The sequence below is a fragment of the Carassius carassius genome, chromosome 8, assembly GCF_963082965.1.
Source record: "Carassius carassius chromosome 8, fCarCar2.1, whole genome shotgun sequence".
Classification (NCBI taxonomy): domain Eukaryota; kingdom Metazoa; phylum Chordata; class Actinopteri; order Cypriniformes; family Cyprinidae; genus Carassius; species Carassius carassius.
This window is the reverse complement of record NC_081762.1, coordinates 19,299,165-19,317,399: the sequence shown is the minus strand read 5'-3', so window position 1 is coordinate 19,317,399 and position 18,235 is coordinate 19,299,165. Positions and strand designations below refer to the sequence as shown.

Sequence of the window (18,235 nt, the reverse complement as noted above, 5' to 3'; positions counted from 1 at the left end):
TTCTGTAGGTTTGTTTTCCTTTTTAATGTATGCAAAATTGTACATAAATGTTTGAATTTGAACGGAAGTGCATGTTCAATATTAATGTTAATCAGTAAAACAATGTCTAAAAACCTGAAGTGCTCAATTAGTGCTTTTTAACTATTATCCAATTTAATATTTCAAAGAACCCCGCATATAGGCAAAAGGGGTGTTTATGCTGTAATTATGATAAAAATGTTTTTGAACATTTATATTAACAGAAACTTGGAGTGTCTATGTATTAAGGACTATGATTTATTTTGTGATTGCAGTTTTGTACATGTATTAACACATAGTACATCAATATTCCTTTTGAAAGATCTATTATTTTACAGCTTGAAGCCAGAAGAAAGTTTTTTAATGACTTTCAAGGGGACTAAAAAAGACAAACTCCATTATTTTACTTTTTTATTGAAAATGATCCGTCAAAGATCAAACAAGACAAAAACACCACCTTTTAAAATGTATTGAGAAGAAAATAGTCCGTATGAAATATTTTTGGTCTTTTGCTACATAGTTTGACAACAAATTAGCCATCAAATGTAAACAACCCAGCACAAATTTTGCATTTAAAAATAAAATAAATCAGTGTGTAAGCCAAGGGTAAAGACAACGTTTGTTTTAATATCGGTGATCCAAACTAAGAGCTGCGGATATAAATGTGAATTCAAAGTGTACAAAAATGAACATTAAACATACAACATATAAAAATTATCTTTCTTATACAAAAATGAGCAATATGTGGGACCATGAAAATAAATGGCAAATTTAAAAATAAAAAAAATCACAGCATGGTTCTGTAGCACAAGTTGCACTCCCCTACAGAAGTACTTTTTCCCCACACATCCAGAAGGATTCAGAAACAGACACTTGACAGAAGAAAGGAGATGTTCTGTTCAATATTAACCCGTCCTTCAATACAATCCAGCCTAATGTCTCCCCCAGTAGGTGGCAAGGTAATACACAAGGAAGAGTGATCAAGTTTCCTGCACTGAATTTTAGCAGCTCCACTCAAAGTGGGCCAGAGTCTTTCATGTTAATGGCCCCGAGGTCTTCAGAGAGATGAGAGGAAGTCCTTCAGACCACCTTTCTTGCTCTGCTGTTTGTTTTCCAGCATGAGGATCTTTTTGAGGCGAGCGAAAGGCGATGACTTCGCACTGCCAGGCTTTGATGACGACGAGCTGGTGTTTGAAGATACTGACCTGCGGAAAGAAAGAATTGCATGAATCGTTTTAATGGATGCTTTAAAAGCTAGTTCTATGTAGACCTGTAACATACACGTTCACTAGGAGTAGCTTACCTTGGTGTGCCATTCGGTGTTCTGTCTATTACAGATTTTGGAGTAGACTTGTTGGCTGACTGTGGAGTTCTGTGTTTGCCTGCACTTCCTGGGGTACTTCGGTTCCTTGACAAGGTAGTCAAAAGCTCCCGATTCATTCCTGGTTGCCTGGACACCTTATTACAGGTGTGACACATTGCCATCTAAGAGAAGAAAGCATCATGAATAAATGGTGGTAAAATAATAAAACATGTTTTTGCCTAAGTCATCATGCCAGTGCATACCTATTACTTTCCTGCTGAGACTTACAAATAAATAATAAGAAATATATATTATTTAATATATATATTAAATATACAGTACAGACCAAAAGTTTGGAAACATGACTATTTTTAATGTTTTTGAAAGAAGTTTCTTCTGCTCATAAAGCCTGCATTTATTTGATCAAAAATACAGAAAAAAATTTAATATTGTGATATATTATTACAATTTAAAATAATTGTTTTTAAATTTATTATACTTTAAATTATCATTTATTTCTGTGATGCAAAGCTGAATTTTTAGGATCATTATCACATGATCCTTTAGAAATCATTCTAATATGATGATTCATTATCAAAGTTGGAAACAGTTCTGCTGCTTAATATTTTTTCAGAACATGTGATACTTCTTTAGGATACTTTGATGAATAAAAAGTAAAAAAAAAAAAGAAGCTATGTTTTTAAAATATAAATATTTTGTAATAACAATATACACTACTGGTCAGTAATTTGGGGTCAGTAATTTTTCTTCTTCTTTTTGAATACAATCAATACTTTTATTCAGCAAGGATGTGTTAAATTGATAAAAAGTGATAGTAAAGAAAATATATTATTAGAATATATATTATTAGAATGTATTTTTTATTTTGAATAAATGCAGTTCTTTTTAACCTTTTATTCATCAAATATATTAGACAGCAGAACTGTTTCCAACACTCAGAATAAATCAGAATATTAGAATGATTTCTAAATGATCATGTGATAGACTGGATGTTACATGTGACACTGAAGGCTGGAGTAATGATGCTGAAAATTCAGCTTTGCATCACAGGAATAAATTATTTTTTTAAAGTATATTCAAATAGAAAACTATTATTTTAAGTTGTAATAATATTTCACAATATTATTAAAACTGTTTTTTCTGTATTTTTGATCAAATAAATGCAGGCTTGATGAGCAGAAAAAACTTCTTTCAAAAACATTAAAAATAGTAATGTTTTCAAACATTTGGTCTGTACTGTATACTAAATATATTAACATATATATATTTTTTCCAAGACAATGTATTTTATAATATCGATAGGCCTATAGTTGCAGACGAAGTTCATACATAAAATTCTAGATAGATTAAAACCTAATGCCCTACATAAAAAAAGATGTATAACTGAATATCTGAATACAAAAATAACTATTAAAAACCAAATCTGAAGAGATAAAGCTCATCTGGCATTAGATGTACTCTTGATCTTAAAAGTGAAATGCAAATAATACTGGTATGAACAGTCTATGGAAATGAATAGTATTGACAGCCACATACTCCAGTCTCTCAGGTTACAAAAACAGTCAAGTCGATTGCTCAATCTTTTCACACAGACTTGAATCCCCGACAAAATTGCAAAAATCAAATGCAATGGCAAAACAATTCATTGTTTAACACATGTAAAACCAACATATTAAACAAACGTCTTGCTTTTTGTGTTGTTATACTGTTATGCTAACAAGTTTTATACCATGATAGCCAGGTGTTGCTGACACTTAGGAACACTTATCTCAAGTATTTTACACACTGTATATGAACGTGAGCTCTATTTACAGCAAGGTACAGGCTATGAGTTCACTGAACACATGCCATCTACACAGCCAGAAACTGCCAGAGACTAGCACTAAATTAAGCTGACCAACCACTGGCCCTTCCAAACTTCCACTCGGACACATGACTATGTACTCTTATGTCTTACATACACAATAATCCTCTTCTTTATGCTTTTCTATACACTAATAAACAAATTAAATTAATCAGAAGTGACAGTAAAGACATTTATAATGTTACGAAAATTTATATTTCAAATAGAAGAAACATTTTCAAACTTTCTATTTAAAGAATCCTGAGAATATATATATTTTTACTATATTAAAATAGAAAAATTATATTCAATTATAATCATATTTCACATCAATACTGTATTTCTGATCAAATAAACACTGTTTTGGTGCGCAAAAGAGACTTTCAAAAACATTAAAATCTGATTGACCCCAACCTTTTTTATTTTTTTAGTAATAGTTCTACACAAGAAAAACCTTTCAGTGGCTCATTTTAAAGTCCTAAACAGAGCTTTACACTGTTGCATTACTCTAACAAATACAAATGAGTCAATCACACAAACTGCACAAATGATACACCCTTCTGTGTGGAACTGAACTCACCGACACAAACGCAGCCATTGCTTGTTGAGGTGGCTAAGATGAAATGTAGATTATTTAAAATGATCCAGTCATGTATGTTAGAGCAGCTATGTTTACTACAGCACCCTTCAAGTCTGGAGATATAAAGAGCAGCAACAGCCAATCAGCTGCAGCGGGGGGCGGAGTCTATCTGACTGACTCCTGACTGAAGGAATTATCTGTAATATCCAAACCATCCGTTATGGAATTCTTCAGAAAATTAAACCAAGTCTTTAAAAAGTTGCCAAACAATAAAGAATACATATTTATTCTCTTTTAATAATCCGGTATGTTTTATACTGCACATGATAAATATGAACTGTGGACTAAGTAAAGACAGTTTGAATGGAAATAAATAAAAAGGTTTCGGTCATATTTTAGGTCCAATTCTCACTATTTACAAACCATTAACTATGATTTTCACCTTAATAAACTCCTTATTTGCTGCTTATTAATAGTAGGTAAGGTAGTTGTTAAGTTTAGGTAATGGGTAGGATTAGGGATGCAGAATATGGTCATACACAATATGCGCTTTATAAATACTAATAAACAGCATTTATGCTAGTAATAGGCATCCTAATAAGCAACTAGTTAAAAGTGAGAATTGGTCCCTATACTAAAATGTTACCTTTTTTTTCTCATACAAGAAAAAAAACTATTATTCAGTGAAAATCACTGCCGATCAGGTGTGAATATTTAACATGAAAATCAAATATACCCCCCAGAGTAGTCCGTTTTCATCTTGTTAGGCTAAATAAATAAATCAAAGCTTTGGCATCTGACTACAAAACTGACAACACTAACCAAAGAGCTTTAGGAGAACATGATATCAAGATTAAGCCAAAGTAAGAAACAGAAATACTAGTTAACCACTGCTTTAAAAGTTGAGCGATTGTCCATATAAAGATTCCTTTAATCTCCACCACACAGCTCAATACCAAAATAGATCATTCCCCATGATCAAGTTCAGCCTATTAAACAGGGACATAAACACAATTCTCAAAACAGAGATGTCCGACATATCCGGGCTGAAAATGAATCCTTGGGATAAACACTGTGAAAGACAGGACGGATTCAGAGAGATGGTAGGGATGTCATTCCTGACCAGTTTTCTATTCCTTTGTTCCTATAAGGAAAGTTCTGGGCTAAATGACCCTTCTGAAAAGGTTCAGTTTAGGTCAACTCACGCTGGTCCATATGGGTTTATGTTGGAGGATCAGCACAGTGGTGTCGTTCTCCAGCGAAACGAACTGGTCACCCCATGTTGTTTCTTGTGAAGCCTGTTCATTAAGCATTATATTCATGCTGGTTAAGCTAGTTAAGAAGCCTGATGAGGAGGGACACCAACAACAATTAACACACAACATGTGTGATATTTCCAATAGAGGCCACTTAAATTACCAAGGAAATCATCTGGATTCATGCCTCAGCTAATAAAAAAAATCAACCAAAAATAGAACTTTTAGTTTCCAGCATTCTTGAAAATGTCTTTTTTAGTGTTCCACAGAAGAAAGTAATCGAAAATGGCATTTGTGGTGGAGTTCTATGAGGAAAGATATCCCATAATGCCTCATAGTCTATAAAGTGTCGATGACTTCTGTTCTTCTGTGGAAGGCTAAAATAGATATTTTGGAAGAATGTTGGTAAACAAGAGTTCCATCGATATATGTAAGGCAGTGAGAATTCACAAGCCTTTATCAGGCATGTTTATGCTGCCGAAAACCCCACGGCTCCCTCAAGTCGTGAGGGGTTCATGCAATCAGTTCATAGCAGCTGTCAAGAGAACGGAAACAAATAGAGAAAGCAAAACAAAGCTGGAATAACTGTATATAGATTCATCCAGTGCAGGGTGAAGGGTCATGAATGGAATAACAATATTGCCAGAGGTTTCTTCCAATACGCCGAAATGAATGCACATGTACAGTCGGGGCCCAAAAGTTTTCTAATTTAACAGCGTATATGAATTTCATAATGTCTTACTATTGGGTTTGTCTCTGTCAATTTCTCACAGTTTGTTCTGACTCCAACATGATTTTACATAATGTATGCATAAGGTAAAAAAAACTACTTTACACATCTGTTTATTCCCTGTTTATGACTTTCACTGTGGCCTCAGACCTTTGAGTTATAGATAAGCTATACATTACCTGTAAAAGATAGTGAATATTTTCATGATATAAAACTTGTATGGATATATGACATAAGCCTTTTCTGCAAATCTACATGTTAACCTTAATAAATGCATTAGACATGAAGTTTTAATAATTTTTTACCAATCCACCCCTCGATTTCTAAACATTTACTGACACTTTGCCTTTCTCTCACACACATATCAATCCAGCAGATGGGCTTTTTGTGTTCTATTAATACTCCAGGATCCTGAAATACCCTCAACCCAGCAGCCACAAGCTGGGCTAGACTGTCATCTCTGACCTTGCTCCTGAGATTCTATATTCCACAGCTGCCCTTGATATGCAAGCCTGACCAAGTAATATATATGTGTGTGTGTGTGTGTGTGTGTGTGTGTGTGTGGGTGTTCAGCTATTGATATGCTTTCTAGGGCCAATCGATCTGTGGTACGCCCATCCCCATTGACCAAACATGGAAAAGCTGCATCACTGATTCTCTCCCAGAGGAGAAAACAGGATGTCACACACATCAAGCATAACCTACATCAAACGTATGCTGGAAAAAGCCAAGGCTGCTGGCACAGATGCTTCCCAAAATGTTGAAAGATACACAAGCAACATCTGAGCTTTCTGTTGGAGGTGTGGAACCTTTCCAATCAAAAGGTGACGATAACAAAGGAACTGCAGCAGCAGAGGCAGCACTGCATGAAATTTGCATACTATCTATCCTAAATAGGACATGAAATGTGATTAGTGCACCACAAACCATGGTATGTTGAAAATACCATTTCTTGGCAAAGAAAGTAGGTGCCCATGAATCTGTGACTCGAAAGCCCTTTTGCACCAGAAAAGGAGCTTGAGAACATTCTGTTCCAAAAAATTGTGTGAACTTTAAGTGAACGTTTACTCACTGTAATGTCATTCCAAACCCATAAGACTTTGGTTAATCTAAGTTTTAGTTTCCTTGGCTTTCAGTGAAAGGTCAGAAACCTCTCAGTTTTTAATAACAATGTCTTAATTTGTGTTTTCTAAGATTAATGAGAGAATATGACCATATAATTTTCAATTTTGGGTGATTATTTCTTCATGAATTGTAAGGTGATTAATTCAGCTATAGATGCACACAGTTTCATAATGTAGCATGTGACAAAATATTTTTGCTCACAAGTGTGTACTCGCCTATTAGCAGCAAAGTACACACAGTATCCATTTGTGCATATTATAAGTAAGAAAACTGAGAAACAGTCTAGATTCAGCTAAGAACAGTCTATTGGGAGCACTTGAACTCCACACCATCTTGAATGCTCAGATACACGGTTGTATTCGGTATGCATAGAGCATTTCAAAAGAGTGGAATCACCTTGCCATCCATGCTAAAAACGAACATCTAAAATACTCGAGTTTTACCCAAATGCATATACTACACGTGTTTGGGAAGATGAAACAGCCATTAATCTCTCTCAGGCCAACAAGTATATTAAAAAGTAGGGTTGTGCCGATAGGCGATAGTATCGTGTATCGACGATCGTCAGAGATATCGTCATAAGCAGATTTCTCTGTCGATAATCAAGACGATATTAGGCTCATTTTCCTATTAATGTATTAGATTATAATAATAACTATTTTTTTTTATTAGGCTGCTTATTATAATTCGGCTATCAAACTGCCCAGTTATTTCACTTCAGCACCGCATATCACACACACACACACACACACACACACACACACATATGCGCGAGCGCAGGAGGATTAGAGCCTGTATAGTCACTGAAATTGTCCACTTTGACTTGGATAATTCATAAATCCATGAAATGAAAGAGATAGAAAATGAGGAGTTGGTGTCCCACACATTTAATGGCTGCTACACTGCAACGCGCTCTTCTCAAACATGAGAGATTAACTCTTTCTTGGCGTCACAAATAAAGTAAAGACAAAATAATAACAAGGCAGCAGAGCGAATTTATCATCCATAGTGGTTCTCACGTAGTCCTTCTCTTAAAGACTGATCACTTAACTTATAACACGCACTATGTGGTGATGACTTAGGAGTACGTGAGAACCACTATGGATAATAAATTCAATCTGCCGCCTAGTTATTATTTTCATGCACTCCGCACTATAATATGATGCATGCAAAATGCATAGTTTCGGCCGTTACAAAGTCTCCATCCACAAACAGACGTACATGGTCTGCAGATAAAAGGTATTTCATTAAACTTTAACAAGTAATCTGAACGGCCTTTATATGTGTAATATTTTAAACGAGCCCTCACTAACTGAGTTTAATGCCACAGTTATGTTAGAAAGCATCTCATTCTTGTTTCTGTGGCGGTGCGTCAGACTCGTCATGAGGCGCGTGGTCCGGAGCGCTGTATGACTGATGCATCAGTTCAACTCAACTTACTTCAAATATATGAACTTACCTGTTTTAAATACTTTATATTTAACGTGTTCGTTTATGCCCAATAGTAGTGTTAAACTGCTGGACTCTAAATGAAATCTACTATTGATTTTCACCGTTGACTGATTTTGCAGAACATTTAGACTGATAACTTCCCTGCGCAGATGCGGACGCGCGATATGACAGTTACGTCCGACTATGTATGAACTAGCTGTTTTAAATACAGTATTTTTATATTTAACGTTAGTTTATCAGTATGTTTGAAAGTATATTTTTTAGATTATTGGTGATTCCATAGGCCTCTCTCGCGCACCTGCGCGGTTTAAAACACTCAATAGTTATGATTTGACAAGGACAAAGAGTCTCTCTCTAGCTCCACCCATCCACGATAATATCGTTTATTGTCGATCTCACAGGCTGACGATATGATGATCTGAAAAATGACCATATTGCCCAACACTATTAAAAAGGATACTTAAAATAACTTGCTAAAGACCTGGCAGAGCTGTCACAAGCCACAGCATGTCAAGCATTTCACTGCAAGAGACTGTGTGGCTCTGACTGATTTCAAAGTTCAAGGCCAAGAGCTTCCACTCAACGACAAATACCACGATTCAACAGACGCCATCACCGGAATCAACTCATTTACACCCACCACAATGATTCACACAATTAGCATTTTACAATAGGGAACTTATTAATCATGCTTCAGACATTTTCTTTCACAGAATTTTCTATGACGATTAATGATACTTTTTGTACAGTAAACCTTTTTAATGAAAATTGAAATGTTATACTACTATGCAAGCACGATTAAAGAAATGTTTAGGATGCAAATGGAAAATTTAATAATACTAATAAAACAAATGTACTATTCACGTCTTAATTTGTTGCCAAATACAAGACATGATGGACAATTACCATTTAAAGATGATGGATGAGAACTTATAGATACAGGTTAAAATAAACAATGCTTTTCAAATGTACTAAAAAAAGTCTATTATAAAAGTTATTGTAAATTTAATGCTCATTAAGTCTAAATTTATTTGATAAAATGAAAATCTGAAAAATAATAAAATTGTGATTTTAATTTAAATTTATTGCAACTCTTTTCTATTTAAAATATCTGATTAATCTAGAATGAAAAATTTATCTTCATCTTAAAATAAAGGCTATTTATGTTCAATTCAATCTGACAAATCAACTATTCAAAGCTAACAAACAGAGCAAATTGATCTGCCATGACCTCCACAAAAGAAATGATTGCCTTGAAAGTGCCCTGAATGCTCTTTCCCTCCCAGCTAACACTGTCCCATTTACTATATTATGGAAAAATAAGGCACAGTCCTCTCCTGCAGAGAAACACAAGCCAACAATGTGCACAGAATCTAGCAGTCTAATGCCTACCACTCCATCGCCAGAACCACGAGCCTCGCACAGCATGCAGCTGTGCATCCATGTACACCAGCACGTAGACCTCCATAGCAGTGCTTTCGAGGGGTAAATACTTCTACAAATAACCACATTTCACTAAACACCCCCAATCACGCAACTGATCCAGTCACACTTCAGAAGAGCCTCAGAAAAGGAAATGGGAACATTTCTGCTCTAAATCATCATTCCTGGCTTTCAGATCAAAGTCATCTGATGCTAAATGAATCACTATAAAAGGAGAGTTTCTGTGCGTGATTAATGCTTTCTGTCAGATGAATGATAATTAACGTGATAGTCTATAACCATATCTCTAAACATAGAAATCATACTCTTGGATAAACGTCCAAAGCCTTTTAAGTGTTTAATTGTGCCCTACAGTCTTCTAAGAGTGCATCAGTACTACAGTGCATTCATTTAGCCCATAAAGCCTAAGTGCAGTCAATGGGAACTGCTTTTAGAGCCACGTCAATGATCCTGTCTGTGTCTACTGAAAGAGCAGCAGACAAAGAGAAATCTAGGTTTATTTTCAAACAAATGTTTAATTACTGGACTACTTTTTTTTATCTTGTCCCTTAGTTTTCACTTACAATGGAAGTCTAGAAAGCAAGGGGTTTAAAAACTAAATGAGATAAGATACGCAAAAGCTGCTGCTTCACAAGGACCCCAATGTGGAGTTTGACCTATGTCACGTCCCGATCCCCTTCCACCTCTTTCACCCATAATTTCCTGTCTTCCTAACACTTTCGTTAAAGCCTTTATGTAAAGTGCATTATGAAGTGTTATTAAAGGCTATAATGCATTATATTTATTCATAACGTGCTGTAATACATTATATCTTGTCGTTAATAATTATATCCAAATTTAAAATGCATAGTTAAACAATTATGAATTTAATGAATTTAAAAATGAATACGTTTTTTTTGTTAACTGTGGTTACAATTATTCATGAGATTGTACAATAAATTATAAGGTGCATTAAAAGGCATAGCTAATGTATTAAAACTACATTTATAATGCATTGTACAGAAAGGCTTTAAGTAAAAGCTACTGATAAAAAATGATTAAATGTTTCTTGAATTAAAATGTCCGATATTTAGTGTTATGGTTATGCTTCAGAAACTATTGTTTTGACTGGATATTTAAATGTAAGTTATGGTGCTGCTTTTTTGCCCACTATTGTATATTTATTATATATATACTACTGCTCAAATGCTTCAAGTCGGTAAGATTTGGTGTTTTAGAAAGATGTCTTTTATGCTCAGATTAAAACAAAAAATGTATAAACAACTGTGTGCCATTATCATAGATCAAATATTTTGTCCATTATTTGTACACTACTATTCAAATGTTTGGGGCCAGTAAGATTTTTTTTAAAAAATGTATTTGAAAAAAAGCTCCATTTATTTAATCCAAAATATAGTAAAACAATATATTATTGTGAAATATTATTACAATTTAAAAATAGCTATTTTCTATCTGAATGCATTTTTAAATGTCATTTTTTTCATGTGATGATAAACCAAGAAAGTTTCCAAAATAAATGTCTTTTTTGATTTTTTTAAACAGTGGTGACTAACCCAAGCTTTTGAGAGGTATGTACATATATGGCAACATGGTGTTTGTTCTTCCTGGTTTAAAATCTCAAGTCTCTCTAAGGAATGGACAGAACAGACTCGGTCGAACTAAAGAGACGACATTTAAACTGAAGAGGACATAAAACAGGTGGACGTGACCTCACCAGAACATTGGAGGCCCTTTTAAATTTTTGAAGGACTACAGTCTGTTCTGCGCTCAGTCTCTTTCCTGCCGACTCCCTCTTCAGAAGTCTTCTAACCGTCGCCGTGGGCTTCCGCTTGGGCCGCAGACGCACGTGATGATTGCCCAGCTGTCTCCACTGGAAACAGAAGGGGCAGATCATAGACACCGGCAGGGCAGACGCTGGAATGGAGAGAGAAATATAGTGAAGGTTTTTGGCATGGCAACTGGTTAAAATAAAACAGGTGATGCTATGCTCTATTCTGAGGATGGTTTGGCATTTTGGACAGCTTTTCCAATATGTGGTCATCCTACCCGTCTGTCGGGCCGTCTTTGAGGTTTATGAAGACCGTAGAAATGGATTCTAGTTTTACATCAGGAAATGTGGTCGGACTTAATGGGTTTAACTTGGTTTACCGTTCCATTTCAAAACCAACTGTCTGTTCTGTTGCCTACAAGGCTTTATATAGATTTGGGACTAGATTCAAATAAGCACTTTAAAACCCCATACGAGTCTGTTAATATAAATGACAAAGCTGAAACTTACCAATGCTCTGATGCCTTTGCCTGTAATGAAAAAGCAGTAAAAAAGTTAGTCTTTAAATCTTAGACTTTACAGGAGTTAGACACAAATATCGCAGCTTATGAACCATTTATGAGCTTGCGAGAGGTCTTGCGCCCGATCTGATGAAGTAACACTGCGGTCTGTTTATATCTTATTGATTCCTACACGCAGGGTGAAAACTCTGCTGCAGACTATGGATAAAAAGAGATTTTTCTCACTACTTTCCAGTGCTGTTCTCTGATATGCTCAAAATTCTGTTGAATACTAAAAGTAAAATTATTCTCAGGAAGCCTTAGTAAGAATTACTAAGAGGTCAAAGAGTTGTACACACAGCCTGTCAGTGGCCTGAACTCATGGCCATGACTTCCCAGTGGCTTTAATTTCCCTCGAGACTTTGTGTGTGTGAACCCTATTTTTGGACATGGTGATGTTCTGCCTCCATGTTTTATCTAAGCTTCACAATCCTGTCTAAAATTAGTTCACATTGCTAAAAGCTGGGTGTTGTTATTGTGTGGCATGTGCATGTTAAGGGGGGCAGGGTTTTTAATTTCAATCATCCACTGTCCCATCATCTGCAACTGTCTGTGATGCCACAGTGGATGCCATAGATGTTGTTCCCAATGATAAGACATGGAGCCATTATCTTGATTCCTGCATGCTATAAAATCTGATAAATGTCATCCAAACAATGAACAAATTCATCTGTGCTACAAACATCTGTGCTTTTCTTTTTCGACTGAATGAATTCTCAAAGATTTGATTTTTGGTTTGTTCCATTGCTTTGTTTGATTTTATTATTTTGTTTATTTGACAAAGTTGGGATAGGAAACAATCACACAGCACTTCTTTTATTTATTTGTTTATTTCATTGATCCGTTTTTATTATTTTGTTTAATTTATAGCTTTTCAGAAACTTTCTGAAGTATTTATTTGTTTATTTAGGTTTTATTTCATTGTTTTTGTTTTATTGTATTAAAGGTTGTATTTTGCCTTTTGATATAAGAAATATTTTTGTTTGTTTGTCTGTTTAAAAGTCTTATTTATTTTTTCCTTCATTTTTTGTCTAACTTATTTATATTATTTTATTTTTATTATTTAAAAGGGTATTTATTTATTTTGTTTTTAATCATTTGGTTTAACTGCATAAAGCTTGTTTAATTCCAAAAGGATGTTTTGTTTAATTTTAATTATTTGCCTTTTTGACTGAAAGAAAAAAACAACAAAGAGCCTTTATTTACTTACTTATACTGTAATATCTTAATTTTGTTTGACTTTACTATTTTCTTTCTTTTATTTATAGATGGATAGATATATAGATATATAGATAGAAAGATAGATAGATATAAAAGATATTAGTAGGCATCTGCCTTTAAAGTCTGCCTAAAAAGCACATGACCTCTTCCCTGTGCTACTCTAATTCAAATTATTTGCCTATTAATAATGCAACTCCTTTTAAGTGCTCTCAGTCAGAACAAAGATAAAGAACCTTTAAATTCAGTTTACAATGTGCTACCTCAGCAAGATAATATCAACAAAGACTAATCTCTTGCTAAATCACTTGAGGTAAGTCAACACAGAGAATACGGCCCCCATTACAGTGCACTAAATACTCCAGCGGAAACAACAGCTTGTCCCTATCAATGAACCAGGCATTCTGTGTCTTACAATGACACCTGTTTAAGATATTGAGAGTGAGCTTAACAAGTGGTTTATAAATAAGAACGCAACCTCTGTGCACTTCATCGAAAAGGGGACTCGTGGTACGCATCCATTCAGACAAAAGATTCCAGTAACTTACGTACATGTACGCCTACCCCGTGAGTCAGTGCAGATGTGCTGTGTACTCGCCGAGCACAACAAGCCAACTAACACTCAAAACATGCAGCGCGCTGACCATGAACATGAGGTCAGGAAACATTTAATCCAAGAAAAACATGCCAAAGCCCAAAGTTAAGCGTCATGTCTCTTCCCTCACTCTGCTGCTAGTACTATCCAAAACAACATGTGATTCATAGCAGCTTCAGAAACATTAAATAAAACAAGAAACTTCAGCAAATCTTTACCAGACTCATTTTTATTTGCCTTTTCACCATTAATTTACTAGAGTCTGTGTGACGCAGATGATATATTTGAATTAGCTGCCCTTGAAAAGAATGAACAGATTACACTTACTATCTAGATACTACTAATAATTATTATTATGAATCAAAAACAGTTTTAACTGAAGCTGTAATCCTGTTCATTTGGATTCGATTGTTACACTAAAACACTGGTATATTTGGTGTTTAATCACTATTGGGTTTTCAACAGAGAGAAGACATTTTCCATCCACTTTTAATATTAAAGGAACCAGTGTTTAATGATGATTAACCACAGTAAACAAAAACTATCAAATGAGCAACGAACTGTTTAGCTGATGAGATTCGAGTGCACGTGTTTATTTCATTACCTTGATGGTGCATTTCTGCTAATGATGCTATTATGTCCACAGATGTGTAAATATGATTACTCACCAATTACAAGACACCACCCCCCAGCACTGTGGAGAATCAACGACTGGCAGACGATCTGAACGAGTTTTACTGCAGGTTTGAAAGAACACCCATCACCTGCCCTGAACACCTCTCCACACAACCGTTCACACCAATAACAACTCCTGCAACCCACCCTGAACACCTCTCCAATCAACCGCTCTCACCATTCACAACTCCTGCAACCAACCCTGAATGCCTCTCCAAACAACCGTTCACACCATTCACAACTCCTGCAACCCACCCTGAACACCTCTCCAATCAACCGCTCTCACCATTCACAACTCCTGCAACCAACCCTGAATGCCTCTCCAAACAACTGTTCACACCACTCACAACTCCTGCAACCCACCCTGAACACCTCTCCAATCAAGCGCTCTCACCATTCACACCTCCTGCATCCCCCCTCTCCCCCACACCTGCAATACAGATCAGCGAGGATGCGGTGTGCCAGGTCTTCCGGAAGCAGAAAAGGAAAAAAGCACCAGGCCCAGATTGCGTTACACCAGCCTGTCTGAAATCCTGTGCTGACCAGCTGGCCCCCATCTTCACACAGATCTTCAACAGATCGCTGGAACTGTGCGAAGTCCCTTCATGCTTCAAACGCTCCACCATCATCCCTATCCCAAAGAAATCCAAAATTACAGGACTAAATGACTACAGGCCTGTGGCTCTAACGTCTGTAGTCATGAAGTCATTTGAAAAACTGGTGCTGGCCCACCTGAAAGACATCACTGGACACTTGCTAGATCCTCTTCGGTTTGCCTACAGAGCAAACAGGTCTGTGGACAATGCAGTAAACATCGGACTGCATTATGTTCTGCAACACCTAGACAGACCGGGGACCTATGTGAGGATCCTGTTTGTGGACTTCAGCTCTGCCTTCAACACGATCATCCCAAACCTCCTCTTGCCCAAACTAACTCAGCTCTCCGTGCCCACCTCCGTCTGTCAGTGGATCAACAGCTTCCTGACAGACAGGCAGCAGCTAGTGAGACTAGGAAAATACACATCCAGCACCCGTACAATCAGCACCGGAGCTCCCCAGGGCTGTGTTCTCTCCCCTCTGCTCTTCTCCCTGTACACTAATGACTGCACATCTAAGGACCCCTCTGTCAAGCTCCTGAAGTTTGCAGATGACACCACACTCATCGGCCTCATTCAGGACGGTGACGAGTCTGCTTACAGACAGGAGGTTAAAGAGCTGGCTGTCTGGTGCACTCTCAACAACCTGGAGCTTAACACGCTCAAAACAGTGGAGATGATCGTGGACTTCAGGAGAAACCCCCCTGCACTCCCCCCACTCACCATCATGAACAGCACTGTGACTGCAGTGGAGTCATTCAGGTTCCTGGGCACCACTATCTCTCAGGACCTGAAGTGGGACATTCACATTGACTCCATTGTGAAAAAGGCCCAGCAGAGGTTGTACTTCCTTCGCCAGCTGAGGAAGTTTAACCTGCCACAGGATCTGCTGAAACAGTTCTACTCCACCATCATCGAATCCATCCTCTGCACTTCAGTAACTGTCTGGTTCAGCTCAGCTTCTAAATCAGACCTCAGAAGACTACAGAGGGTAGTCCGGACTGCTGAGCGAATTATCGGTACAACCCTCCCATCTATTCAAGAACTGTACTTATCCAGAGTGAGCAAAAGGGCTGTTAAAATCACTCTGGACTCCTCACATCCAGCACACTCCCTCTTTGAACTGTTGCCATCTGGTCGACGCTACAGAGCACTGAGCACCAGAACGACCAGACACAGGAACAGTTTCTTCCCTCAGGCAATCCATCTTATGAACAGCTGATAATAACTGTGGGACACACTACACTATTTATATTTATATACACAAACTTTTTATCCAACACACATACTTAGCGTACACTTAAATCTTTTGCACATAATATACATGTACATACATGGAACACAATACACTACTTATATTTATATTTATATACACATACACTTATTTATCCAACACACATACTTAGCGTACAGTTAAAATTTTTCCACATAATATACATGTACATACATAAATGCTCATTTTAATATACCTGCCATACATTGTCAATTTGTATATTGTCAATCCTTACCCACCTATTTGTATTTTTTTGTATTTTTTATTCCTTATTGTGTTTTTTGTTCTGTCGCTGTTATGTTGCACTGCGGAGCTCTGTCACGAAAACAAATTCCTCGTATGTGTGAACATACCTGGCAATAAAGCTCATTCTGATTCTGATTCTGATTCTGATGATGACTGGAACTGCACTTGAAAACATTGCTAAAATATTTTACCCTTTCTGATATCACCGGGAAAGTTTACTGAGGAATATTTACTAAAATGTTTGCATAATTTTAGGTTTAACGATTACATTTAGCACAAAACACAGATTAAAATACATTTCAATGACTATTAAGATTGCAAAACAAGGTTGCATAAATATTTATATTATTAACAACAACAATAATAGTAGTAACAATATCCACAAATAATAATTTTATTTACATTAATAACAATAACCATTATCATCGTCATTATTAGTACTATACTTGTCGTTATAAATAATAATAAAAACAAGTGCGTACTTTTAAAAACAAGATTTTTATTGCTATTATGTGATTACTGTCATTAATATATTCATCAGGTATATTGCATTCTCTGTTATGCTTACTAAAATGCATTGTGCCAAAAAGCTGAAATAAATAAAAAATAGTTCTGTTTATCAGTTATCTGATCTAAAAATAAATGATAAGTAATGTTGTTTATAAAGTAATATATCTCTAAACGTATTCAAATACAACACAAAATGCATAATAAAGAGGTTAAAGAGGAGTAGCCTGTCATCTACTGGTAACTTCATAACATTACAGCAGAAAAGCATGGCGAGGAGCATGTGAAGAACAGCATGTTCAAAATCCACACTGATCATGATCCGTATAATATGTAGAGTTGAGAAAAACTGAAAAGTAACGCTACTTACATGAGAAATCGCGACTGCTCAGGGCAAATGTCTTTGTAAAGTAGAGAAGCGTTAAATAAGAATCTCTGGGTCATTGCGTCTGCTTTAACAGCCAAAGCTCTGCGATAAACAGACCAGCGTTCAAACCTACAACAAATGCGCCCTTAGCAGATCATTGCAGTCAGTAATGAAAGAGTTTAAAAAAAAACGTGCGTTTTCTTGGTCCGGTGTGACTACAGGAAATAATACCCGTTTCTTCGCGTCACGTAAAATTACCCACAATGCATTATCAAAGCGGTGGAGGAAATATGGGAGTGCGAGTTCTTTTAACGACTCGTACTGTAAGCGTGGTCATCAGTGATGGACTGCTCCAATAAAGCCCTAATAACGGCACGCATCGCCCTTTATGTACACTGTAACACAACAGCACTGTCATTTTAGTGACAGTTAAGAATGTTATACCATTTTTCAATGCAGTGCAGACCATTAAATATATGTAGGATACTACTAAACATAACTATATAATTTATATTATGGTTATGTAACAATATGGTATTGCAAGGTGAGCATGTGAGACGTTGTGCCATCTGTTTCATTTGTTTGCCTTTTTGCTATGATGCTACAGTATAATCAGTGTTGGGGAGTAACTAGTTACATATAACGGCGTTACGTAATTT

At 36.2% G+C, this 18,235-nt stretch overlaps 1 protein-coding gene across 1 annotated transcript; it reads right to left on the bottom strand.

Annotated features, from left to right (window-relative positions):
• Positions 1-416: 416 nt before the first annotated feature.
• On the bottom strand, positions 417-17,839 carry LOC132145462 (UPF0711 protein C18orf21 homolog). The gene is made up of 5 exons (XM_059556518.1): positions 17,580-17,839; positions 12,050-12,069; positions 11,486-11,685; positions 1,322-1,503; positions 417-1,223 (listed from the first exon to the last, which is right to left on the bottom strand). Exons 1-5 carry the CDS (start codon positions 17,651-17,653, stop codon positions 1,076-1,078), a joined length of 624 nt encoding a protein of 207 aa, XP_059412501.1. The 5' UTR covers positions 17,654-17,839; the 3' UTR covers positions 417-1,075.
• Between the last annotated feature and the right edge of the window lie 396 nt (positions 17,840-18,235).